Below are 26,771 nucleotides of genomic sequence, written 5' to 3' on the forward strand. Positions count from 1 at the left end.
CCATGCATATCTTGATCTTGAGGTTAGCTATGCATGAATGATGTCTAGGATTCAAATGATTATGAAATATATGGGTAAAGTTTGGGGTGTGACAGTCACCAATTGAGTTAAATCTCCTACATTCTACATTATCCTCACATTCACATAATCAATATCAACAATAATAATTCAGTTAATAATTTTTCAGAGTTAAATCTTGAAGAGCAGAAGTAGAAGATCAAAGAAGCATACCTCTGTTTTCTTCATTTTCATCACCTTCAAATTTCAGCAAGTTTCAAGACAATCCTCCGTCTTGCAGGTTGGCAAATTTTTATCCCTTCTTGTTTACTAAGGTTTTGGTACCACAATATAGCGTGTGTATTGGAGAATCAAAGCCCTGAGGTTTAGTGGCTTGATTCTCCTCCATCTCTATTTAATTTTAATTTCTATGCTTAGGGTGTTGGTGTAAGCCCTAGAGGCTAATACTTTTGGTACTTGTATCGAATAATAAAAGGCTTTTTCTTTATTACGTTTGTTTAATAAAGTCCCTAGAATAGCTAGTCCGTTTAATGTATCAAGTGTGACTTGATCATGAGATCACATTAAACATAAGGACACTATTCTTAAAGCATCCGTAGTCGAGCTTTATTGTGAAGTGGGATAACACTAAAGCATTAAGACTATTATGTATATAGACTGATGATCACATCTCATGGGTCATGGATAAGGAGTTATCAAGTCTTAAACATAGGTATGAATATTAAGAGTAATATTTATACCGGATTGACCCGCTATGAGAATACTATATAGAAAGTTATGCAAAGTGTCATAAGTTATTCTCATGGTAATAATGGTGTATACCACTCTTCGACCTGAAACCACTATGGACCCTAGATGTAGAGTCGAGTGCTTTATTGCTGATCAAACGTTGTCCGTAACTGGATAACCATAAAGATAGTTGATGGGTACTCCACGAAGCATGCTGAGGGACATGAGTGACCTAGATGGAATTTTCCCATCCTGTATAACAGGATAAATGTCTATGGGCCCAATATTGAACTGGACAAGGATGACACGGTCTATGCCTTGTGTTCAATATAGACATAAGGGCAAAAGGGTAATTATACGCATAAGTATTATCACAGAAGGTTTGTCAGATCACATGACATTTTTGTGTCTTGGGTAGCAGTGATGTGTTGCTAGATACCGCTCACTATTTATTATGTTAAATGCGTGATTTAATATAATTGCCAACGCCGCGAAAACCTACAGGGTCACACACAAAGGACGGATTGATGAGAGATAGAGTAACTAAGGAATACCGTAAGGTACGGTGCCCTTAAGTGAATTGTAGAACATCGTAAGGTACGGTGTACTTAAGTAGAATACGAAATATGGTAAGGTACCATGGGCTTAAGTGATTTTGGGCATATTATAAAATATGGGCCAAAATACACTTAAGTGGGCTTTTTAGCTTGAAGCCCACACAAGTGGTTCTATAAATAAAACCCTTGTGCAGAAGCATTCATTGCGGTTGCATTATTTTCGTTTTCTCTCTCTCTCTCTCTCTCTCTCTCTCTCTCTCTCTCTCTCTCTCTCTCTCTCTCTCTCTCTCTCTCTCTCTCACTCAAAGCCTTCATTCGTACCAGCTAGCACTGAGATTGAAGGAATCCCTTTGTGTGGACTGAGTAGAGACGTTGTCATCGTTCAACGTTCGTGATCGCTCCGTGGATCTGCATCAAAGGTTTTGATCGTCACAAGAGATCTGCACCAAAGGTTTCAATCGTCACAAGAGGTAAATATTCTATCACTGATCATGACCATTCGTAAGGATCTCTAAAGGAGAAAAATTTAATTTCAGCTGCGTTTTGGATCACAATTCTCCTTCATAGGGTTCATAGATTTAGTGCCTCAATTTTCAAAATTGATTAACCTTTGAAAATAATTGATAAGAGATTAGGATATAGGAGGTTGAGAGGAGTGGAATAGTGGTGTTATTTCTTGATTCTGGCCAACTCAACCGCCTCCGCCGTGGTGGAACCGGAGCTTCAGTGGTGGTTGTTTTTGACATAAAATTGGAACATGATGTGTAGATATGAGGATTCACTTTGCTTAATTTTATCTTCTCTCCCTTGCAAATTATGTTGGACTTAGGCCATTAAGCCTATTGTTTTGCTTTCCACACCCATGTTTTGCTTTCCACGTCTATGTTTTGCTTGGTGCACCATGTGTTGTACCCAACAACAACACCTTGTGTTTGGGCCTTTTCTGTTAGACTCAAAGCTCTTGTTTCTAGGTTGCACACCCCTTGGTTTATGCACTCCTGCAGATTTAATTGCTTTTATTTTATTTCTTGACTTTTATCATTCTTTTGTCAATTTTTGTCATGCTTTTAATTCATGAACAAGCATATTTAATTCATGTTAATTCATAGAAAATTCGTGTATCATGATTAATTAGATCATTTTCTCTTTTGGAATTTAATTGAATTAATTGTAGGAGTTACTTTAGTTCTCCATTAACTCCTTTTCATTGCCATGTTAATTCATGACAATACACATTAGAAATGGCTAGTTTAATTAGGATAGATTTCTACTTTAGATTTTAATTGAATTTATTTTAGAGTTTGCCTCTTTAATTTTCAATTAGAACTCATTAGAAATTAAATCATTTACTCTTGATTGCATGCATGAATGGTTATCTTGGTGCACTTAGATGATTCATATGTGCTTGTAAGAATTTTTCACTTGTATGGCTTATGGTTTCATCCCCTTATTGTGGGCAAAATTCTCCCCGCATCCTGTGGACATGTAATAGCATAGGATTTACCTTTCTTTACCGCTTTTATTTGCATGTTAATAAATAAGGTAAAACCAAAATAATAAAAATAACTTTTTTTACAAAAACACAAAAATAAACTTTATCCAACGTCAAGTGTTTTTTCCAAATCAAAACTCAATTGAACACCACGTGAGTGCTTCGTTCAAATCAAGTAGATCTTTCATATATTTTCACACAATTTAAAAAAACTTCCAACACTTGATCCAACGTCAAGTCATTTTTAAAACTTTTTTACAATAAACCGGATGAAAAAGGATGGGGTGTACGTACTTGTACACATAATTTCTTAAGTACTTGGGTTGTCGGTTGTACCTAGCTTGTGGCCCGATACTTATATTCCATTCAAAATACATTAAATAAAACGAGTTTAATTCGGTCCTCTTAGGGCGAAAAAGAGAGGTTGGGATACAATTTTCATTTTCGCTCCCGAGTATTCTGATTGCAGGTTGTACTTAGCATGTGGTTAGATGATTGCTTCCTTCTAAGTACCAACGATTAAACTCGCCTCATAAATTTCATAAACAAACATTCTTTGGATGAAAAAGAGAGGTCAAAATACAAGTATCCTTTCATCTCCCGAGTACTCGAATTGTCGGTCGTATTTAGCTTGTGGTTTGATACTTGTCTCCTACTCTAAAATCAATCACAACCCATCAAATCTAATTTTCCGTCTTAGGGCATCCAAAACGTTTTCACGAAGGACATGCTATTTCCGATCTACTGCAATACGAATGACGCTTAAGCCTCCCATGTGTGATCATACAAGTAATGTTTAACTGCTAGAATACGATCCAAGTGTATCCATCCTATCGTAAACAAACAAATGCTTAAGTCTCCCACGCACGAGCATACAAATAATATTTAATTTCTAAAAAGAGAATGTTAACATCGCTCACTAAAAATAATCAACGCATCCGTATTTTCTATCACGAACTACGGAGCTCTGATTTTCTCATTGCACTATGAGAATACATAGGTGCGAGGGTCTAAATCCTTGGCGAATACACTAATTAATAAACTTATTTTTCTCTTAAACCAATAGCAAGTAGCCTTCAGATAATAACACTCATATGCATATAAGACAAACAAAACGGTTCTCATTAAGTACAACAGATGTGAGGGGTGCTAATAACTTCCCCTTCCATAATTGACTCCTGAATCCGCTCTTGGTTACCACATCCATTTTTTGTTTTGGGGGGGGAGGGGGGGTTATCGATATTTTCCCTTTCCATTTGAATGAATAAAGTTCGGTGACGAATCTGTATTTTTTGCACCGTGACATTTTGTTATGTTAGACAAGTTCAATTTGTGACTTTCTACATATACAGGTTTTGCAATTCTTGTTATCTCAGTTCATTAAGGTACTGGGTCGAAAATAAAAACAAACCCAAACTTACAGGGACAAAAAACCAGTTACATATTAACTTTAAATTATTACATTCAAACACTTAACATTCATCAACTAGACACCTTTGAATGCAATTTGCGCATTACATATGTAACACTTCCGTAATTCTTGCAAAATCTCCAACTTCATTCATTAAGAACCATTACAAGGACGAAAGTAATAAATTCCCAAACTTACAGGGACACAGTACAAAAAGATGCAGGCGCCAATTATTACATTCAAAACCATTATACAAACATCAAGTACAGATCTTTAAGTATCCAAAGAACAATATCCAAGAGACAATCAATAGAATCTTAAAAAACTTGACCTTGTTCCTTTCAATGTCCAACTTCATCTCCGTCTCCTCATTTTCCCTGCACTCAAAGTTTGTCATAATGCTAGTTAAGTTTTTCACAACCTCTGAGCAATTGCAAGCGATTAGATTTTGGGCTTACTTGGTTTGTTACGAACATATGGAGGATTGTCCTGAAGTTCATCATCTCATATGAAGAGCTTACAACTAATCACTACCTACAAATTTGAACAATGAAAATTAACATAATTAGATGAACAATGTATAATGAACAAGTTGAATTCAAAAATACCCCAGAATTTGTATATTTTCAATATCTCCTTTTAGAGTTTTCATTGAAATTGAACATAAACATCCTCATTGATCTATTGCAACCATATTCTAGGATTTGAAACGAGGTTGAATTCCCAGCAGATGAATCGGACATGCTTCAATGTGCAGAGAAATGGAGGAAAGAAGAAGATAATGCAGAAATGGAAGAATGAGGAAGAAGAAAAATATTTTAAAATTACACTTTCTTTTGGATTTGGTCCTTCCTTTTAATACCGCCAAACTAAATAATCCATGTCACCATATGATTCATCAACTTAAATTTACAAAAATAAAGGCATGTCATCAATGTTAGCCACCTCCCCTTTTTTATAACGGGAGGTTGACATCAGGGACTAAAGTCAAATGAAAATCAATATATACAGAGTTTATCTACACACAAAAAAAAGATACATGGACTAAAACCAAAAACACGTCAACTTTCAGGGACCAATTAATTATTTAAGTCTTGATTTAAAAATAAATTATATTAGAATTTCAATAGTAAAAGAGTAATTGTGACATAATATTTATTTCGGTCAAATGTGTAGTATTATTTGAATGAACTATGATTTCAATTCTACAAGTAAAATATTCATATTGTTTTTGCTTCTCTTTTTTAATATATGTGGTGCCATGTGTGGGCCCTATTATTTTCCATATTCTCTCTCTTAAAAGCAACCACATATCCACTTCAATTATATCCACGCATTCTTCTTCTTCCTCCTTCCACGTCATTTCTCATCTCTTCTCCAATTATTCTTTTCTTTACCTCTCTAACCATACTCAATCAAATCCATAGTTTATCAAGAAAAAAAAAAGAAATCTATTTGGCATCATTATGCAATGAAGATGTAGATTTAACTCAGTAAGGTTCTAGATATTATTATAGATTCATTCAATAATATCAATCTTCTTCTTTTGGATCATATTTTGTATTGTTTATAATCAAAGATGAATAAAGAATATTATTAACATGTACTCATATAGACGTTTATTATCCAATTTATATGGATAATTAACCAATTTATTACACACTATTAACCAACTTTCTTTACTATTTATTGATTTCATATCTTTATTCACAATTGTTTATTACCCATGTTATAAACTGTATTGACCAACTTTGTTGACAATGTTAACCGCGTTTATTTACTGTTAAACGATTTCATATATTTACTCATGTTGGTTCATTAACCATTTTCGAAATTGTATTAACCAACTTGTGTCACACCATTAACCAACTTTGTAATAAATAATGTTATAAACTTGTACACATGTTTGGGCATTTATTAACCAAGTTATAGACAACATTAACCATATTTTTTAACGGTATTAACCAACATTATTATAAGTTTATATTATACATAACATTGGTATATTTTGTGCAGTTTTTGTATCATAATGTACAGTTCAAACATTTTGATAGAATGTGGCAGTGGTTAAGTAAAAGATGTAGAAGTTGATCACGGTGATGGTGATTGTAATGATGATTATTCACGTTGGGTTCCTACAATTGGGATGTATTTTTCTTGTCTAGAGGAAGTTAAAATATATTATCAATTGTATGCTTTGAAAAAGGGGTTTGGATGAAGGATTAGATTATCGGAAAAAGAACATGATGAGGAGCTCAACTACCTAATACTTTCATGATCAAGAGAGGGGTCTAATATTTTAAAAAATTCATGCAAATTAAAGACACTACCATCTAGAGCAAAAAAAATTCTTGCCAAGATTTGTATTAAATTAAAGGAAGATGGTTTGTGGTACAATACACAATTTGAATCTAACCAATCTCATGAGACTAGTCCTATAAAAGCAAGATTGTTCAAGGCTAACAAGAAAATGAACTTACATGTGAGGAGAACAATCCAAATCAATGATGATGCGAGAGTAAGGGTCAACAAGACTTTTCAATCGCTTGTTAAAGATGCAGGAGGATGTGAAAATATTCTCTTTTATGAAAAAGACATGAGGAATTATATTAACAAAGAGCGTCGTGCAATTGGAAAAGAATGTGATGGTAGGACTTTGATAAATTATTTTAGTAAAATGAGGAAACAAAATACAAATTTCTTCTATAATATAGATGTAGATGATGATTTTCATGTGAGGAATGTATTTTGGGCTTATGCTAGAAGTAGAGCCGCTTACAAATATTTTGGAGATGTTGTAACTTTTGACACAACATACTTGACTAATAATTATGGCTTAATAAGGAAGATCATGATTTCTAATGTGAATATTCATTATTTGAGTTTAGAGGAATTGTGTTGCCATGTGTTATTCGTGTGTAGTTAGGAGGGGATTATAAGTCTGTCAGAGAAAGGGAATCATCTTATCCCTAACCCTAAATCCCGTACTACGTACGTCCCATCTGCTTACTAACTCCCATACTAAACCACATGGGATTGAAAGTTGTTAGAAATATCCAACGCTCATTTGAATATGACGCATTCGATGTGGACACGTTGAGTTGGTGTTAATTTTTCATTGATGCTGCTCAAATTCACCGAGATACAGTTATGCCTTATTCGTACCTTAAATTTATGAAAAAACTTGATTAATTTCAATAATAAATAAGATGCAACAATCCAACTAGAATAACAAAACAAATAAAAATTTAAGCTTATGTCTTTTATTTACTTCAGTTTCGTTTAAATTTCTTTATGATGTCATAGTTTCAGCAATAAAGCACTTAACCTAATAACAAAACCAAACCAAATAAAAACATAATCAGTAAAACAACCTCGAATTGAGAAATTTATTACATTAATCTAAAAAGAATAAATCTTAAATATTAATCCTCTTTCAGTTTTCCTCTTTGAACAACAGATTAAATAAATAAATAAATAAAAAGGAAACGCGTCGTTGATGAGAAGAACATCTAATCTTAAGAGAGAAGTTGTTCTTTCATTCAGTGAGAAGAGAGAGTTTCGATGTCAAACTCTGATGAGAGCAGAGAGAGTGGCATTGATCGATGATAGAGAAGAGAGGGCGCTGTCAATCGATGAGAGAGCAGAGAGAACGCCGTTGAACAGGACGCCGTTGTGAGTTTTGAAAGAGTATAGATGTTGTTTGAATTCTGACTGAGAGAGAGGGTATATTGTTTGAGTTGACCTAACACCCAAATCAAAATGACCAATTATTTAACGGTGTAAGTCTACGGTGGAATGTAAATGTATCCGTTACTACGGTATAAGTGTATAGTAGAGTGTAAATGTATCATTTCTCTATTATTTAACGAACCATGATTTCAATACTACAAGTAATATATATAATAATTCGGTCAAGATTACAAGTGCACTATAAGATTGCATAATGTAATGTATCTAAATTAATTTAAACATGTTATATTAATAACAAAAGAGTAATCAAAATGTAAATCAGATCCACCAAATTGCATAATGTCTGATTATTATTTTAATCAATTATAATTTTAGTGTGCTTTCACTTAAAATAGATCAAATCACTCCATTAATATAAAATACAAAATGACAACTAATACTGAAATTATATCCAACAAATTTTGAATTTTATTTGCACTCAACTAAAAGAATAAATGAAATTGGTAATTCCTATGCATATTCCCAACAAGGTTATGTATATACAATACAGAGCACAAATCCAATAATTATGTCATAACTGTTGCCATAAACTAAGTTGTTTGATGACTAAGTAGATGAATTCCTCTTCACTGCATATGCACGGCATGCTGCCAAACCAACAACTGCAATAGCGGTCCCAACTGTAAATTCAACATAGAAAGCTATTTTAACAATCAAAACATCATTTTGCTAATGAACAATCTAACACTTGAATTTTTCAAAAACAAAACAAATAACACTTGAACAACATAAAAATCAATATTTTGCAAATTTGTAGCGGATGCATAGTGCATTGACTATGGTAAAAGTCAAGAGAAACAAACACCTGAAGCAAAAATAAGAGAGTTCTGAACAATTCGGTGGTATTGCTTTCTTTTCTTCCCAATCTCAGTTTCAGGAATGCTCAAATGAGGGTGCTCTGCAGCACTTACAATTTTATTATACACGTTACTTGAATCGCCTAATTTCATACTTACATGAATGGGTGCCTCTATTCCCAACTCCTGAGTAGCCTATATCAAAAGTAAAGAGATGATAACATTCTCAACTGACAAATTCACCTATGAAATTATGCATAATTTATTCAATAATATGATAGCACTTGGCAGGAAATGCAATACCTTGACTGAATCTTGGACTGCCCTTGGATATGGAGTTAGATCATCCTTAGCAGCAATGAGGAGGCAAGGAAATCTGTAACCAGTTAGATCACCTTGCCCAGCAACCTTCTCAAGCAGCTCTCTGGATTTCTTCCATGAATATTCATCTGAGCTGGAAAACAAGCAGAAAAGTAAGGGAACAATTTGCCAAAAGTAAGCAAATATTCAACTAAGAATTGAACTAGATTAGTTCAACTGAAAGAAACTTATTAGTTATTACACATGATACCTCAATAGAATAGGCATGAAATTGAGCCCTCAGAATCTGGTAAAGTAATACCAATACAAGTACTTAAGAATCATATTTCTATAATCGTGAATTAACTTTGAGAGGATAGTCTTGCCTAAAAACAAGTCATATGATGATGCCTTGAGTCTTGCCTTCGTTCTTTAAACTAGCATAAGATTAAATTAGGCTAGGGCTGGGCGATTTTATTGGGCATGCGCCTTACATAAGTGTGCCCAATAGAAGGCCTACTAACTAACATATCCATAAATAAAATGCTGGTTTAAGCAACAAAAAGAATGAAAAACAACCACTGCTACAGCTTAAATATAACAAAGCAAGAACTCGCAAACTCATTTGCACCATACCTGTCATACACAAAAACAGCTACATCGCATGCTGCCAAATAATCCTGATTTGAAAGAACTTTCAATACTTCACTCTCAGGTATCTCCCGTAATACAAGAGTTTTCCTAGTTCCCTACAACAGTAGTGAACAGAAGGATTATAAGTATATAAAAACTGCACATTATATTGACTTAACTTCTTCCACAACATCAATGTGACTTTTAAACTTACTAGTAATAGAGTAGGTGGCATCGATGTAGAGCATGAAAGAAAGAAATCTTAATTTAAAAAATCATATGAGTAATAATAATGTCCTCCCACCATGATACTCACCCCTATTAAGTCAATGCCATTTGCAGCAAACTTCTCAACTGTAGTTGGAGTATAACTATTTGAGAAAGGCCTACAAGATCGGTGGTGTAAGTGTTGGTTTGAAGAAAAATGAACATAAACATTAAGAGTGGATGAAATTGGATTTGCTATTAGATCAACATATATGCAAAAGGTGCACTGACTAATGATTATGGTGATTGGTTTAGAAGAACACCTTCTCAATAATGCATCCAACAGAGCAGATTTCCCAGCATTTTTAGAACCAAAAACGTAGCATTGGAACACATTCCTTCCTGTTGCTTGTTTCTTGCGATCAACTGATCTCCTACGAGTAACACGAAGTGCTGCAGCAGGATTACCACTATATCCAATGTAAATCAAATTTGCCAGGCTACATTGTGGATCGAGTAATGTCATAAAGGCCCACTGCATCATAAAATTTAAGAAATATATCAAAAACTAACTCACTGTGAAGCCTAAAAGACAGTACACGTTATCCCACCTGAGATAGAAATCCGTTAAGAGATATGTAACCCATATCAGTTCTCTCCGCAGCATCGCTATATGGAGCATCATTCCATGGACTGCAATTCAAAACCAAGTACCCAACATATGAATCAAGTAGAGGAACTAACATACAACTGTAAATCATTTCAGTGTTATCACAAATGAAAAAGAAGGAAACAGCCTGAATAATTTGCAATTGAAATATCATATTTGAATGCCATAAAATTAAAATCAAACTGCAGTTAGATTGGCTTCACTTGAAAATTGTCTAGGATTGGTTTTTATATTACTTGATGTTATCTATGAAGCACGGACACCCCAAATACGACACCGACACCGACACGACGACTTCGATAATAATTTAAAAAATAAATAAATTAAAGGTAATTACAAGTGTTAGTGTAGGTGTCGGTGTCCGACACGGACACACCATTTTTCAGAGCTGTCGATGCTACATAGGATGTTATTATAATTTGTTTCTACATTTCTCTATTTATTTATGATTAGGAGCCATTTATTCAAGTTATAATCAAAAATATTCAGGTTGACCCTTCCTGATCTTTCCCGTTGCTATTCCGCTGTCGAGTTTCCTAAAGTTTGTGATTACTAATATTTATTAAACTCCTTTAGTTTTTGTCTTTGTTTCAAACATTTTCCTCTGTTCCAGCGTGATTTCCTCCACTTTTGGCCTCCAACACCATTCGCAGTCATTTTCCCCACCATCGGAAAAATTTCCAGGTACATTTTCTGACTAAACCACCCTCAAAACAAGTGAAATTTGTTGATCTGCCAAAAGCCAAAGCAACGCCACCATCCACTCTGTCACGCGTTCTTACGTACAGTCACACCTGCCGACGTTAGCGAAGCCACCTCACTCATTGTGTTCGCCCGCATCTCCTCTTTCTGCTCTGGCTTTGATCGGGCATTGGGTCTTGAGTTTCTGCATCCTTATTTTTCTTTTGGCATAGTGGGTTCCTTCTTACCTTTGGCGTTTACGCGCATCAGTGTTTTGGATATCGCTGCTCTCTGTTTTTGACACCTTGATTTGTTGTTGTTCAACAATTGATGGTGTTTGGCCTCTAACTGTTGCGTTAGTTGCCTCTTTTCGGTGTCCATTAGTTCTATTTGTGTTTTTGATTTTCAACATGGTGGTCTAACTCCTGGTCTGTTTATGACTCTCCAAGAATGTCCCTTTGTTGTTGTTTAGTGTTTCATGATTGCACGTAGTTCAGGCTCACTTGGCTTGGTTTAGCTTGTCTTAGGTGGTCGTTAAGCATGTTTGATTTTGTGAAGTGGTTAGTTAATCCTTTAGCTATGGTTTTAACTTAATGGTTAAGCTTTGATACTCTTGCTTCTCTCTCGAGTGGTTAAAGCTCATCTTTTACCATCAACTCTTGATGGTTTAACTTTGGTAGCTTCTGCTTTATGGTGCTCAAGTCTTTCTCATTCGTTTTGTTTGAAGATGTAAAACCTACTGCTAATTGAGGCTCCGACTGTGGTTACCACTGGCCTACTATTGTTTCAGTTTGGTTTCGGAGGCTCTACACCTTTAGTTAGGACTTCAACTGCGGTAAGGACTGATCCGATAGTGTTTGAAGATGTAACATCTAAGCTTATTTCTTATGACTAGATTTTATTATGAAATGTGTTGGAAAATATTTTATTTCCGGTTTTATTATTTCCTTTAATACTACTTTCTTGATGGAGATGGATGATCTTGGAATGAGTTGGAAAGAATCAAAGGTATATAAACCACCTTTATTAAGGATACCTTGGAGCACTACTTCAGAGTTGGCATGTGTTTTAACAAAGCACTTGTCAACATGGAATTCAAAAAAGACCTTGTTATCCCTTGCAAACTGACTGACAGAAGTTAGATTCTTGGTAATGGCAGGAACAAGTAATAGATTCTTGCGTGTGAAGAAGTGTGTGATGTGTGAGGAGAAGAAAGATAGGCAGTGCCAATAGATGTGATGGGCAGACCTTGACCATTGCCAAGGAGAACTTGATCAGTGCCAGGGAGAGCAGTACTTTCAGACAGATAATCAACATTATTAGTGACATGAAGAGTGGCACCTGTGTCAGGGTACCAGGATTGTGTATGTTGAGAGACTTCAATAGGAATCTCAAAACCTGTTCCAGTGAGGTGAGCTTGAAGTTGATAGGCAAGCCTTGGAGTAAAACCAGGAGGAGGACCTCTGAGAGCAGGAGGTAGCCACTGATTCTGACCAGTGGTTGACAATGGTTGAGGAGCAAGCACTGGTTGTGACTGGCAGAAGGCATGTACTAAGTGTTGCTTGAATTAGTCCACTGATTCCATGCAGGTATTGGCCTCTGAGAAGATTAGTTCCATAAGGAAGGCATCATGGGAGGCATCATAGATGAGAGTTTATGATAGCATATGCTAGTAGCATCATGGCCAATTTGAAGCAAATTTGGGATTGCACTTTGAATTTGCCTCCAAATCTACCACCTCTGCCACGATTAAAGGAGCGACCACCACGACTATCACTAAAATTAGGCATAGAATTAAGCTGCAACATGTTAGAAGAATCAGGATGAACCTGATTTGCAGACTGGGGGAGTGGCAGGTGCCGCTTGTGCTACATTGATAGAGAGATGTTCAGTGAGGACATTCTTCCTAGATTTGTCCAATTTAGCTTCATGAGCAAGAAGCATTGATTCAGCCTCAATTATAGGAAACAGAGTTGTACGATACTGAATGATTGAGGCAACGGCATTATACTCATCAGGTAACCCATCAAGGATGCTTCAAGTTGATCACGATGCGAAATCGGATCATCAACCGATTCCAGAATATCTACAATTTGTTGAACCCTGGCAAAATATTTAGAAATAGATCTCTCTCTTTTGGCGATGGATTTCAGCTCAGATCGCAATTGGCGGGATTTCGAGTTGGTGTGAACGAAGACATAATTGTGAATCTCATCCCAGATCTGATGAGAGTGAACACAACGAACAACGTGAGGAAGCACCGTGAGAAACACTGACTCAGCACAGTTAGTTACAATGGGAATGAGCATAGTTCATATATTCACTTAGCCTAATTGCTTAGCTACTCTAATAGCCCAGACCACTTTTGAGCAATTGAAGAAAATGATGATTGAATTACCCATACAAACAGTTCCAGATTTCTCCAAATTCTTCACCATAGAAACTGATGCTTCCAACAAAGGATTAGGGGTTGTTTATTGCAAGAAGGTCGACCAGTGGTTTTTCATAGTCAAACTTTATCAGATAGAGCACAATCCAAGTCAATGTACGAGAGAATTAAAGGCCATTGTGATAGTTGTTCAAAAATGGAGACATTACCTAATAGGTAGGCATTTCATCATCCTTACTAACCAAAAGAGCCTCAAATTTCAGTGACCAAAAAGTTCTAGGGGAGGAACGATTCAAGTGGACTTCTAAGTTGATGGGATTGGTTTTGAAATTCAATACAAGCCCGAGCAACAAATCAGAGTGGCTAATGCACTCTCTAGGAGAATGAGTTATGCAGCTCTATCCATGGTCTAGTCCAGATTGCGAATTAGAGGAGTGGGAGACCAAATTCAAAGTAATAAAAAAATTACAAGAAATCATTAAAGACTTGCACATGGCAAAAATGTGATTTTGGTGGTAGTAGACCGTCTTACAAGGATGTTGCTGAAAATTTCATCAAAGACGTGGTTAACTTACATGGTTTTCCATCAACCATTGTGTCAAATAGGGATAAAATATTTCTCAACCATTTACGGTTTGAGTTGTTTAAAATGGCTGGTACCAAGTTGAAATTCAGTTTTGCATATCATCTCCATACTAATACCAAACCGAAGTAGTAAACAGGTGTTTGAAAACCCATCTGAAGTGTATCACCGGGACTCAGTCGAAGCAGTGGACAAAGTGGTTATGGTGGGCTGAATTTTGGTTCAACACCAACTATTATAGTTCCTTCAAATTGACTCCTTTCAAAGCTCTCTGGCTGAGACTCTAACCATTTACTCAAAGGCTCTACCATTCCTTCAGTGGTAGAAGAAGTTAATGTGTTAACTCGAGAGGAATCAAATGTTACATGAGCTCAAGTCTAATCTAGTGAAAGTCCAAGTTCACATGAAAGCTTATGCAGATTAATCTAGAAGACCTGTTACTCTCTACCGGTGATTGGGTTTATCTTAAGCTGCAACCTTACATACTAAAGTCTCTTGCTAAAAAGAGGAATGAGAAACTGAGTCCTAGGTTCTATGAGCCTGATCAACTAATCAAACAAATAGGACCTGTGACAATTGAATTGGATTTACCACCAGAGAGCAAAATTCATCCAGTTTTCCATGTTTCCTTACTTAAAAAAGCCCTAGCTCCAACAAGCAATCTACAACCGAATTGGATTTACCACCGGAGAGCAAAATCCATCTAGTTTTCCATGTTTCCTTACTTAAAAAAGCCCTAGCTCCAACAAGCAATCTACAACCTCTTCCTCCAATGCTTTTGAGGATCTGGAACTCCAAGTATCACTGCTGCAGAAAGGGCTGTCCGGAATAATGCTAATGGATCAGCTGAAGTGCTTATTCAATGGTAGGACCTACCAGAACTTGAAGCTACATGGGAATCTATGGAAGTCATCAAGGAGCAATTTCCTTTATTTCACCTAGAGGACAAGGTGTCTCTTTTAAGGGGGAGTTTTGTTAGATCTCTTAAAAAGAATATTTATAAGAGGAAGCGTACAAATAAAGCATGTTAAATGATGTATAGGAGCCGCCATTATAAATGTTATCTGTAGCAGTTGTAGCAGTTACAGAGTCTAGGAGCAGCAGTTAGTATCATTAGAGTAACAATTATTATTATTATTATTATTATTATTATTATTATTATTATTATTATTATTATTATTATTATTATTATCATTATTATTATTATTATTTGCGTGTTTCTTGATATTCTGCACTATTTTCCTATAACTATTGTAAGTTGTGTAAGTGTCATATTTTGGTTTTGAATCATTTACCAGAATTATTATCAGTTAGGTATTCCAGAATTATTATCAGTTAAGTATTCCTATTACCAAATTTCTTCCTCAGTGTCAGTATCTATCAGTATTTTAGTTTTATCAGTAACATTTTGTATCATGCTTTTGAAAAAATATTGTTTTGTGGGCTCTCATAATGCAGTAGGATAATCTGATGCTTGTCAGGCTGATATGTAGAATGATATTCTGTTTTAGTTCTACAGAAACAGAGACTTGTCGAGAAAAGAATTAAGAACATTCCTTCAAACGGTTAGGCTCCTGAGATGGGAGCCTAGGGGATTGTAGAGGAAAGAAAGAAATACAGAGAACGGAAATAGCAAGAAAATAAAAAAGCAAGAAGAAGAAAGAATATGTGAAGTTATTGTTCTGACTCACAAGGTTCTCGACAACTTTATTAGGTGGTAACCCTTACAACTAAGAGATCAGTTTCCACCAAGAGTTCTACAAGCGCCTTTTATGAAGAATGCCTCTGTATTTTACAACAAATGCAACTACCAAACCAACTAAATTAACTAATGGACTAATAGATTAATAGATGTCTTTATTTCAACCTAGAAGATACATCCTAATAATACACTCCCCTTTAAATTCCACCTCGCCCTCAATGTGAGAACTGAGGACTCCCATTTTGCAAGGCTTCCTCATGATCATATCCCTAGCATGCATGTTTCCCTTCCAAATGTAGCAGATCAACAGCCTCTCTGGATTGTTCATCCTGAGCAAGGATCCTGACCTGCCCCTCTGTTTTTGGACATCTAGGCTCAGAACTAAACAGTCACCCACACTTGAAACATCTCCCTTCCTTCTTCCTCTGAAGAAATTCATGACAAGGCAACTTCCCAGTGCCCCAAGCCTTGAATAAGCCTTGATCCAACATGTTACTCATAGCATTCAAGGTTGTTGAAACAACATACGGTCTACTTCCCTATCCACTTTTCTCGCTGCCCCTCATGCCTAACACCTAGGTAAAGAAGTGGGTGCCACCATTGTCCCCTGCATCAATTCTTGCCACCAAGTCCTCTCTAGCAATTGAGGAGAATTCCACGAGCGTTTTTCCCTTTTAGGTTATCTTCATCTTTTACAACAAATTCAACTACGTCAATAACTAAATTTGTTAAACCAATGGGCTAATTGAGTAACGAATTCCTTATTCAACCTAGAAGATGCATCCTAATATACACACATATTCCAAACTCCTAGTGATGACTCCAATAAATCACTTTTTGAACCAAACAGTCATAATAAGATTTCCAAGCTTCTTAATAGATATAAGTCTGGTAGTATAACAGTCCAATAATAGCTACAGTTTGTTTTTAAGAAACTATCATCCCTAATCATTTATTTCAAGGGCAACCCAGTGCATGAGGCTCTCACCAAGTGGGGTCTAGAGAGGGTGGATATATCCAGCCTTATTGTCATAAGTGGAGAGGGTGTTTCCAAAACAATCAAAAGGCAAATTTTCCTTTTTTTTATATGCATAAAAGTGTTTTTTTGGAGGGGTTGCAAGTTCAGACCTTTTTGGAGCAGTACAAAATAGCTTGTCCACTTCAGCAGGTCTCAGGGCTCGATCCTATAGAATATCAACGTTCAAAGAAACACATCAGATAAATGCATTTTAGATGAGGAATATCATCTAAAAAAAGAACGTGGAAGATGGTATTGAAGTGCATAGTATGGTTAAGGAAGTGATAGTAAAAATCATTAGCACATACTTTATCGGTATCCAATAGTCGAAATATGCCATTTAGAAACTCTACAGCTTCACCCGTCAGCTCCACACTCTGTAAAATTATGTCAATGAAAGTTGAATAGGAAGTGTAAAATAACTACATTTATAATGACTTGTAGACCAAAATTTTGGAAAATACTTTTTGGTAAAAAATGCAGTCTCTGGTGTGCTGCTTTTAAAAATTAAAATCATCATTTGACTTAACAAGATGGCATCATAAAAGCAGTAACACCAAATTTCTGCACTTTTCTCCCTATCTCAGTAATAATTAGCAACAAGAATATACGTATAATATGTCAACATCAATAATACACTGATTGCAATCCAAATTGCCATATTTGTACAAAAAATGACAACAGATAAGGAAATACCTAGTCACTAACCACAAAACATGTAAAGAGTCATTTCTAAAATGAATATACACTATATACTTGATTTTTTCAAATCACCAATCATAGACCAAAGAATTTAAGTACACGGCAAATATTTGCAAAACCCCAAGTACACTTGGTTTTAGGCAATCATCAACCTTGAAAACACCTATTAGTAAATAGGTATTAGTACAATTAACATGCATAACCAGCATAACATTTTAGTCTTTCTAATTCAATGTCACACATTTTCGGTTCTTGTTGACACCAATAGTGAAAATTATTTATTTAAATGAAAGTATTACTACTTCAACAACCTTTTCCATTAACCCGGACAGGAAGAGAATGATGAAATTTCCACAATAATATAACTGAGTATAACCTGATCAGGAGCAATCTTAGCTGGAACAGGAAGGAATTCATCCTTGAGTTTTAAATCATTATCATATCCAAAGTCTCTTAACACGGCCCATAATGTCTCCGGATGCCCTTTTCTTAAGAACATACTGTGTATAAACATAAATCCTGGAAAAGTAAGACCGTTTGAGTTGATTCCTTCCGGTACCTTCTGCTGTACAACTGTTTTGACATCTTCTATTTCCGACGACTGCAATGGTGCATTGAAACATCTAACCTATAGATGTAATGAAAGTTTTAAATAAAGGGACCACAAGTGAAAACACTGTATTCTCGGAGTATGTGAAATAAAACGAAAAACAAAAAAGTAAAATTCTAAATCTATCAAAAACCTGAAAATCATTTAGTTCTGCATCATTAAGGGCATCATCCATGTCACGATCACAAAGAACAAATATTCTTCTCAACGCCCTAACACATTGATCTGTTAAAGCTTGATTTTCATGATCAAACAATGGATCAACGGGGTGTAGTACAGCTTTTTGAGCAAAATAAAAAACTTCAGGGACCTAAAAATGTAAAATGAACACTACATTTCAGACACTTAACTGCAAATTTGAAGTCAAATATGGAAATAGTATTATGAAGATGATGTCCTTCCTTATATACAACTCAACAGTTGCAATACTGAAGAGATGCGCACTTCTTACTTCACACTTGACTTACTTGTAAAGAAGAAAGGGGACCTATTTAGCTGTTTTGGGATCTTTTGAAGTTCTTGTATTTGATGATTAAAGGTCATTTGGCCTTCAATAAAGCACGGGATTGTATTTTAGAATAGGGAATCACATAGGAAACTTCATTAACTTGTAAGATATTGCTTTAATGAATGTCGTTGAAATCTTTATAGGATTCATTGGTATTTAATCAAGAAAACAAAAAGATAGACTTATAGATTTCCATCTTGTATGAAGAAAAAGAAAAAAAAAAAAAAAAATATATATATATATATATATATATATATATATATATATATATATATATATATATATATATATATATATATATATATATATATATATATATATATATATATATATATATATATATATATATATATATATATATATATATATATATATATCACTTCGTGAAAAGATAATATGGGAATGCAATATACCTGGTATAGTGTTGCTGCTGAGCATTCAATGCAGGTGGCAACATTCTTGAACTCTTGTAGAAGCTGTTCCAAAAGACGTTCTAAGCTTACTTGTTGACTTTCGTCTCGCAAGTCAAGCTTACAACCAACCACAATTATAGGTACTGTCACCTGTATCACAAAATAGATAATATATTTTCTTGCCTCATCAAAACGAAAGACATAGCAATATACAATTTTTGGTTTATTTATCATTAGTAATTAGTTAAATCTCATGCAGTTTATACTGAAGAGAGAGTATGTAATAGGATCCGAGATATTGATCTATTGGTCTGCAAGCCAGCCAGGCCACCAATTTGGAAAGGTGTACACTAAGCGGCATAACAGTGGGAGAAAATGTTTGATGGCCGTTAAGATTAGAAAATAGCTAGTAAAGATCTTGTACTCGGCATAAATTTCGGAAAAGAAATGGTAGAAGACAGAGGTGTGAAATTCCGTCATTAGGGAAGACCTTTTAGAATAGATAGATGTCAGACAGTTCTTTATTAGTATATGTGACAGTAGGGTTGGTAATTTATAAGTTGGGGAGTTTGACGAGAACCACAAGCAACAACACACTAATAAACAGAACAGCCAAAAGAGCAAGACACGGCCTCTCCACCCAAAACCCTAAGACATTAGTTATATGAAGACATTAGTTATATGAAGACATTAGTTATATGAAGACATTAGTTATATGAAGACATTAGTTATATGAAGACATACTATTCTTCAGCTAACTCATTCCTAACCAATGTGAAACTAACTACTCGAACTTGAATTCCAACTTTATGTAAGATTAGTACTATGTACTTCCCACAAAAAATACTCTACACAAAGTGTATTGAAGTATTGTTGTAATTTATATGTTCAGTGATATAACTATCTATATTGTTCCGTAAATTTCTGGTATTCTACCATATAATTTAGTGGGACGACATAACATTCACCTAATAATAGAAAGAGCATACTAGCATTTTTCTATCGAGTCATCAAAATACATAAGAACACACCAACCTCTAACTTCTGCAGTTCCCGAAACCAGTAAGAAATCAATCGCGAAAAGGACTGAGAATCATTGCAAGCATATGTTAAAACCACGACATCAGCACCTTTCAATTCTTCATTAAGCTTGTTTTGTTTCTCCAATCTATTGACAGAACAGCGACAACGCGAGTTTATTCTAAGTATAATGCGGATTCAATGCCGTGACTTATTAGAAACAAAACTTAATTCTCAACACACCAAGCCGCAATATTAAACAATGATTAAACTCTAATCAAACATTTCAAATCGAACCATCAACAATCATAATACAAAAACAAAATAAAAAACAGCATAAACCTGAACGAATTCTAGTGATGAAAATCCAATACAATACACATTTTAGGTAGTATAAAAAATTGAGTGAATCAAACTGTAATTAATCAATTAAATACAGGTGTTAACTGTAATTAATAAGCTAAATGATAAAAGTGGAAAGTGATTACTTCCAAAAAATTTCAATAAATTTAATAAATGCAATTAATTATGCAAATTTATTACCTATAGGATGTATCGATTACGGTGAGGGGGACGTAGTCGGGGAAAAAATCGGCGGGCAAGAGAGTGGGCGGAAGCACGGGAAGAACGGTCTCGGGGAATGAGTCCGACGCTATAGCAGCTATCAGGCTTGATTTACCGGTGCCTCGGTCACCGGCGACGACGACTCGGACTCCACTTCGATCGGTTCTGGTCTTTGTCATTGATACTGCGATGCGAGATACAAGACGAAGAAAAAAACGTCAATAATTTAAAATGGTGTTTATATATAGAATTTAATATAATTTAAAATGGTGTTTATATATAGAATTTAATATAATTAAGCATTAACTGCATATTAATCTCTCCCTCCGTATCTTTGTCAAACTTTTTTCAATTTGTTAAATAAGTCATTACAAAACAATTACAGTATATGCTCTTTTATTTGTTAAAATTCAAAAACAAATTACAAATTTTAATTACACCGGTTTAAAATAAGAGTTATGTTATATTAACACTCTTTTTCCATAGTATATTACACCATAAATATTAACAAGAAAATTTTGTAAAAACCGGATCGGATCGGTCGGTCGGATCGGTTGAACCGGGAACCGAGCTAGCAACTGATCTAATTTACTTGATGGATCATCTTTTGCCCAATGGGAACATCATCAGAGTCTAGTTCCTCAACATTAACAATGTTAGTGAGTTGATCAACAGGGTTTTTATCTTTGTTACCCAACCCATTAGTCATATCTCCAAACCTTTCTTGTGATTTCTAAGGAGACAGAGTAGGTGCATGCACTTCAGGTTTATCTCTAGGATTCTCAGGATGGTTATCAGGTTGGACCAATGATGTGGATACATCTGGTACAACATTTATCTTGGGGTCAATCCCCAACACTTGAGAGATCAACACACGAATATTCTTATCAACATCGTCTTTGTCAGCAACGATCATGCTAAATTTACTCAAGGTACTTATAGATCTAGGTCTATTGCTGGTTTCAGAAGCTTCAATATTTTCCATAACATTTGTCACAGCGGGACAATCTTTAGACACATCAACATTAGGTTCAATGTTGATGGGATCAAGATACAGACTAGTCATGGACTGAGGTTTCTTCACTACAGTAGGGGGTTCAGGATCATTCATATTTCTAGTAGTTATGGAGGGAGTGGAAGAGGTACTTACTTTATTAGGCTTGTCTTTCCTTGAAGATAAAGTTCTAGCCTTTCTCATAGGAGTTGCATGAACAGGGACGATCGAGAGGGGGACAACATCAGTAATGAAATCAGAGAGGTATATCTCAGTGCCAATATTTTTAGGGTTTGATTGCTCATTAGAGTGTTTGTTTGGAGTGGAGACAGAAGGTTGTGACATTTTGGAGATTTTAGGTAGAGAGGAGATAGAGAGATGAAATTGTCTGAGAACAAGTTTGAGAGAGAGAATGAAGAAGGTAGCGTGAGAGTGGCTAGGGTGTAGTATTGGGAAAATAAGAAAGCGTTGTAATGATAGTCCTTGAGTTTTATGCACACTTAAGTGGGGGAAGAGAAAATTTGATTTCCATATCTCCATTTTAGTAATTGTAATAATTCTTCAAGCATGCAAATGTCTAATTCGCCCCTTAATTTTTTAAACTGATTTGCATCTAAAGCTTTAGTAAAAATATCTTTCAGTTGCTTCTCAGTAGTTACATGCTCAAGAGTGACAATTTTGTCTTCCACTAGATCCCTAATGAAGTGATGACGGATATCAATGTGCTTAGTTCTGTTGTGTTGAATATGGTTCTTAGAAATTTTAATGGCAGTTAGATTATCATAGTACGATGTCTTGACATCTTGTTGGACATTGTATTCTTCAAGCATTTGTTTCATCCAAATTAATTGAGAGCAACTACTTCCTGCAACAATATATTCATCCTCAAATGTAGATAAGGACACATTGTTTTTCTTCTTACTGAACCAAGGTATGAGATTATTTCACAAAAATAAACATCCTCCAGAAGTACTTTTTCTATCATCATCACTTCCTGTACAATCTGCATCACGATATCCTATAAGCAAGGAGTTCGTATTGTGAGAATACAACATTCCATATTCACTAGTTCCATTGATAGACTTCATGTTCCTTTTCACTTGAGTAATATGACTCATTTTGGGTTCAAATTGATATTTATCATAAACTCCTACAGCAAATGTAATGTCAAGTCCTCTAGCTGTGAGGTAAAACATACTACCAACCATACTCCTGTACAGACTTTGATCCACATTTACACCTTTTTCATTTTTGGATAATTTCAAATAAGTTGGTGCAGGTGTCCTTTTATGGCTAGCATTTTCCATGCCAAACTTTTTCACTATATTCTTGGCATACTTGCTTTGAGAGATGAAGATAATGTCATCCATTTGTTTGACTTAGAGCCCAAGAAAGTATGTCAGTTCACCAACAAGACTCGTTTTAGACTCAGATTGCATCTGCCTGACAAAATGTTGTACCATCTGGTTCTACATCACATCCCTCCAAACACAATGCCATCAACATATATTTAAGTTATCATGAGTTTACCATGCTTTTCTTTAACAAACAGTGTTTTGTCTGTTCCTCCTTTCCTGTATCGATTGTTAACAAGGTACTCAGTGAGCCTTTCATACCAAGCCATGCATGCTTGCTTTAATCCATAAAGAGCTTTCCTTAATCTATAAACATGATCTAGAAAGTTGGGATCTATGAACCCCTTGGGTTGTTCAACATAGACTTATTCATTCAAGTACCCGTTTAAATAAGCACTTTTCACATCCATTTGAAATAGTTTGAATTTAAGTAAACAATCCACTCCTAACAGAAGTCTTATTGACTCAAGGCGAGCAACATGGGCAAATGTTTCATCAAAATCGACCCCTTCAATTCGAATGTATCCTTGAGCAACAAGTCTGTCTTTGTTTCTAGTTACAATCCCTTTTTCATCAAATTTGTTCTTGTAGATCCACTTTGTGCCAATAACATTCATTCCTTTAGGTCTAGGAACTAAGTCTCATACTTCATTTCTTATAAACTGACCTAATTCCTCTTGCATTGCATTGATCTAAAATTCATCAGTCAAGGCTTCCTTCATATATTTTGGTTCAAACTTAGAAACAAAACAAGCATTTGAGATCATATATCTAGATCTAGTGGTGACCCCTTCATTAAGGTTTCTAATAATGAGATCTATTGGATGATCTTTCCGAATTCTGATGGAGGGACCTTTGTTGACTTGGGGGTTGGCTGGTCATTGCCTCCTAATTCACTGTCTAATTCAATAACTTCCTCATTTTCAGGTGAGTTAATCTGTTAAGATGACGTCTTAACATCTTCCTCAACACCAGTCCCTTTTTTTGAGAGGTTGTCACCCACTACCACATTGATGGATTCCATCATAACTTTGGTTCTGGAATTAAAAACTCTATAGGCTTTGTTGTTTGTAGAGTATCCCAAAAATATACCTTCATCACTCTTGGGATCCATCTTTCTTATTTGTTCACGGTCAGCTAGGATGTAGCATTTGCTTCCAAACACGTGAAAGTATTTGACAATGGGCTTCCTTCCTTTCCATAATTCATAAAGAGTAGTCGGGGTACCGATTCTTAGAGTGACTCTATTATGAATATAGCAGGAAATATTCATTGCTTCAGCCCAAAAATGATAGGGTAGATGCTTGGCATGAAGCATGACTCTAGCTGACTCTTGTAGAGTTCTGTTCTTGCGTACAACAGCCCCGTTTTGCTGAGGGGTGATAGAAGAGGAGAACTCATGATCAATACCTTCTGAGGGGAAAAATTAAACAAATCTTCTATTTTCAAATTCCTTTCCATGTGTCGCATCCGCGAAAAACAACCGGCGGGCTGAAACAAAAACAACACAGAGCCGCCACCGTGCGTTATTTATCCCAAAAGAGGGAAAGGAAACGCTCGAAGTAAACCTGGGAAAAGCATGGTCTCGCGACCAAAGAGATGGGATCGGGAGTCGGTTACGCAAGGGGAAGATATTAGCACCCCTCACGTCCGTCGTACTTGACGGGATCCACGCTCTAAAGAAAGAAAAGGTTGCTAAAACAAACAGACATCACACACACACGCTGAAAACAACACAGGTGGGGGGAAGAGGAAGAGGGCTTGTAACACCCCGATAAAAATAAGATAATTATTTAATTTAAGTTAATATTATATTTATTAATTTAATTAAATAATTGGAATTATTGGATTATTATTATTATTATTATTGGAATAATAATTATTGGAAAATATATAAGTTGGAAATAAGGAAAAAGAGTTCCATTTTGGTAAAAAGAGTTTTCACGTGAAAACAGAGAAGCGGCTCAAAAAGAGGAAAAGGGCAAAGAGGCAGAGCAAGAGGAAGAAGGTTGGAGAAGAGAAGAGCTTGAGGCTAAAGGATTGCCGGATTAACTCAGGTAAGGGGGGTTTATCGTCGTTTAATGGGTATTATGGGTTAACATGTAATGGGTAGTGATAAACCGTTGAATTGACCCTAATTGGGATGTTGAATGCTGAAAAATTATGTTGGATAAGTTGTGTTAAAGCTGTAATTGAATCTGTATTTGTGTGAGTTGTGATTTCCCGAACGTATAGCTTTTTACGGAATCGGAATCGGAGGTCCGGAAGTCCTCCAACGGCGGAAAATGCGGAGAATTCTGCATTCTGCTTCGTGTTAGCGCAGGAACAGCTTTCTGTCTTGCGTTAACCGGTTAACCCAGGGTGTTAACCGGTTAACACTGTTAGGAATTGTGAGGTATTGCTGTTTTGCTTGCGTTAACCGGTTAACCTAGGGCGTTAACCGGTTAACACTGTTGTGAGTTGTGAAAATATTGCTGTTCTGTCTGCGTTAACCGGTTAACCCAGGGCGTTAACCGGTTAACACTGTTGAGTTTTGCCAGAAAGCGTGTTATGTGTTGCGTTAACCGGTTAACCCAGGGCGTTAACCGGTTAACACTGTTGGAAATTGGAAAAATTAATATTTGAATAATGTGTGCATAATTGGTGTTTGGCCTATATGGGCGTATGATGTAATAGGGATTAATTCCCGCTGTTTTGAGCAGTATAGGTATTAGTGGAGTGTGCTAATACTGTGATTAATTATTTGATATGATATGATGTTTTGATACGTGTGTTGATGAATGTATGATGGTATGCATAATGCTGTGAATGTATAATGTATGTATGCAATTGTGAATGGACTGTTTATGGCTTAGAGTGTGAGCATATGTCCATTGTGGATTATTGTTGATGATTTTGCATTGCTAGGTGATTTAGCATGCATATTGTGGCCTTTATGGTGGTAGCTAATTTCCATGGTGAGGAATTAGTGAGTTAGTCATTATGGACTGTTGTTGATGTTTGCATGCTAGGTGAATTAGCGTGCATAGCATGGCCCTTGGGGTGGTAGCTAATTCCCATGGTGAGGAATTAGTGAGTGAGTCACTAGGTCTCAAATGAGTGGGACTAGTGGGCTTGGTAGCCGTATCTGGACTTGATCGGTGAGGTTGAACTGTATGTTCACGAATAGTCGGTACCGCATGCATGGAGTCTCATTGCATAATGTATGTATGGCGTATAATATGAATGGATGTATTCCAATATTATACGTGTGTTTGTGTTGGCATTGAGTATGAGTATGAATTGTGTTGGTATTGAGTATGATAATTGAGTTGATGTGCCGTTACTGAATGTGTGATATGATTAGGGCGATTACCGTGTTATTTACTTAGCATTTCATGATATTCTATAATGCTTTTTATATCGATTGAGGAACTCACCCTTACAACTATTTTTCAGGTAACGAGCAGTGATTGAGTAGAAGCTAGTGCTTGGAGTCTAGTGTAGTCTCCTTAGTGGGTTATGCTCTGATAGATGTAACATCGGGACGGGATGTTTTACCTTGTCGAATAATTTTACATGTAATGTGTTACATGTTTTGCATGATTGATTTGATTTCTATCCGCTGCGTATTGTGCAAATGCTTTATGTTTTGAATTAATAAAAGAGCATGACAGTTATTATGG

The 26,771-nt window shown here is 35.6% G+C and overlaps 1 protein-coding gene across 3 annotated transcripts; it reads right to left on the minus strand.

Moving 5' to 3' along the window:
• Nucleotides 1-8,345: 8,345 nt before the first annotated feature.
• LOC127126159 (mitochondrial Rho GTPase 2) lies at nt 8,346-20,998 on the minus strand. Of its 3 annotated transcripts, XM_051055037.1 has the most exons (14): nt 20,737-20,997; nt 20,209-20,341; nt 19,174-19,323; nt 18,386-18,562; nt 18,019-18,270; nt 17,249-17,317; nt 17,051-17,106; nt 10,509-10,590; nt 10,221-10,432; nt 10,007-10,076; nt 9,694-9,806; nt 9,061-9,211; nt 8,766-8,952; nt 8,346-8,580 (listed from the first exon to the last, which is right to left on the minus strand). In XM_051055037.1, the coding sequence occupies exons 1-14, from the start codon at nt 20,934-20,936 to the stop codon at nt 8,507-8,509; spliced, it is 1,926 nt and encodes a 641-aa protein (XP_050910994.1). In that variant the 5' UTR covers nt 20,937-20,997; the 3' UTR covers nt 8,346-8,506. The 3 variants fall into 3 exon arrangements, with proteins under 3 accessions (XP_050910994.1, XP_050910996.1, XP_050910995.1); XM_051055039.1 differs by lacking the exons at nt 8,346-8,580; nt 8,766-8,952 and having other exon boundaries at nt 9,060-9,206; nt 20,737-20,998; XM_051055038.1 differs by lacking the exons at nt 8,346-8,580; nt 8,766-8,952; nt 9,061-9,211 and adding an exon at nt 9,343-9,364 and having other exon boundaries at nt 20,737-20,998.
• Nucleotides 20,999-26,771: the final 5,773 nt, after the last annotated feature.

The sequence above is a fragment of the Lathyrus oleraceus genome, chromosome 3 (genome assembly GCF_024323335.1).
Source record: "Lathyrus oleraceus cultivar Zhongwan6 chromosome 3, CAAS_Psat_ZW6_1.0, whole genome shotgun sequence".
Classification (NCBI taxonomy): Eukaryota; Viridiplantae; Streptophyta; class Magnoliopsida; order Fabales; family Fabaceae; genus Lathyrus; species Lathyrus oleraceus.

Bases quoted from the DNA above. Each gene is read 5' to 3' on its own strand.
- LOC127126159 (XM_051055037.1), bottom strand. From the start codon at position 20,936: ATGACAAAGACCAGAACCGATCGAAGTGGAGTCCGAGTCGTCGTCGCC. The intron at 8,953-9,060 runs GTATTGCATTTC...CTTTTGATATAG, and splicing joins CAGTCCAAGATTCAGTCAAG to GCTACTCAGGAGTTGGGAAT. The intron at 8,581-8,765 runs GTGTTTGTTTCT...TTGAATTTACAG, and splicing joins CTCTCTTATTTTTGCTTCAG to TTGGGACCGCTATTGCAGTT.